Source organism: Rhea americana, unplaced genomic scaffold, assembly GCF_003343005.1.
Source record: "Rhea americana isolate MKP2758 unplaced genomic scaffold, rheAme1 scaffold_1142, whole genome shotgun sequence".
NCBI lineage: Eukaryota > Metazoa > Chordata > Aves > Rheiformes > Rheidae > Rhea > Rhea americana.
This window is the reverse complement of record NW_028185198.1, coordinates 3650-4699: the sequence shown is the minus strand read 5'-3', so window position 1 is coordinate 4699 and position 1050 is coordinate 3650. Positions and strand designations below refer to the sequence as shown.

General features: G+C 63.0%; 1 protein-coding gene across 1 annotated transcript in view; it reads left to right on the top strand.

Moving 5' to 3' along the window:
- Positions 1 to 13: 13 nt before the first annotated feature.
- Positions 14 to 1050, top strand: part of KIFC1 (kinesin family member C1) — a gene marked incomplete at both ends in the record, with an annotated part of 4084 nt that continues 3047 nt past the window's right edge. The window contains 4 exons of the mRNA XM_085316938.1: positions 14 to 199; positions 284 to 451; positions 543 to 671; positions 838 to 954. Coding sequence (XP_085173064.1) covers positions 14 to 199; positions 284 to 451; positions 543 to 671; positions 838 to 954 — 600 coding nt within the window. The remainder of the gene's footprint in view (positions 200 to 283; positions 452 to 542; positions 672 to 837; positions 955 to 1050) is intronic.

The following is a 1050-nucleotide window of genomic DNA, read 5'->3' as shown; positions in this document are numbered from 1 at the left end:
CCGTCGCCCCTCTCTCCGCAGCGCCCTCGGCTCCGAGCTGCTCGCCTGCCAGGAGCAGGCGCGCCAGCAGCTCCGTGAGCTGACGGAGCTCTCCGGGCGGAAGCAGGAGCTGGAGCGGCAGCTGGAGCAGAGCGCCCGGAGCGTCGGCGAGCTGGAGGCAGCCAAGCGGGATCTCACCGCCCTGCTGGAAAGCAGAGAGGTGGGAAGCGTGGGACACCCCGGAGAAGAGGGGGAAACCGAGGCGCGAGGAGTTGCCCTACGGTCTCCCCTCGCCCCGGCGCAGGCCAAGCTGCAGCTGACGGAGGAGACGCTGGCGCGGCGGGAGCGGGAGGCGGAGGAGCTGCGGGAGCGGGCGGACGCCCAGCAGCGCAGCCTGCGGCAGCAGGACGAGCGGCTCCACGGCCTGGAGATGGAGCGCCGGCGGCTCCACAACCTCGTGCAGGAGCTCAAGGTTGGGCGGAAAAATCCCTTCCCCGAGGAAGGGTGAAAACACCGGGAGCGACCCGCCCCGGCAGCCCCTTCCTCTCCCGCCTCTTCCCCAGGGCAACATCCGAGTGTTTTGCCGCGTGCGACCGCTGCTGGAGTCGGAAAAGGAGACGCAGAAGGGCCTGGAGCACCTGCACTTCTCGCCGCAGGACAACAAGGCCCTGGCGCTCTCCCGGGCGGAAGAGGTGAGCGGGCCGAGGCCGAAAACGCTCCTCCGAGTTCAAATCCGGCACCGTTTCCGCGAGCGGAGGAGCCCCTTTTCCGGGCCGATCCGGCATCCTCTGCTCCACCTCCTCTCCCTTTTTTTTTTTTGGTTTTTTTTTTTTTTCTTTTTTCCCCAACCCGCCGCAGTCTCACACAGGGCGCGACCGCAAGGGCGACGTCAAGTACGACTTCAGCTTCGACCGCGTCTTCCCGCCCGCCTGCTCGCAGCAGGAGGTGTTCGAGGAGATCGCGCTGCTGGTGCAGGTAAATTAGGAATAAATTAGGAATAAATTAGGAATAAATTAGGAATAAATTAGGAATAAATTAGGAATAAATTAGGAATAAATTAGGAATAAATTA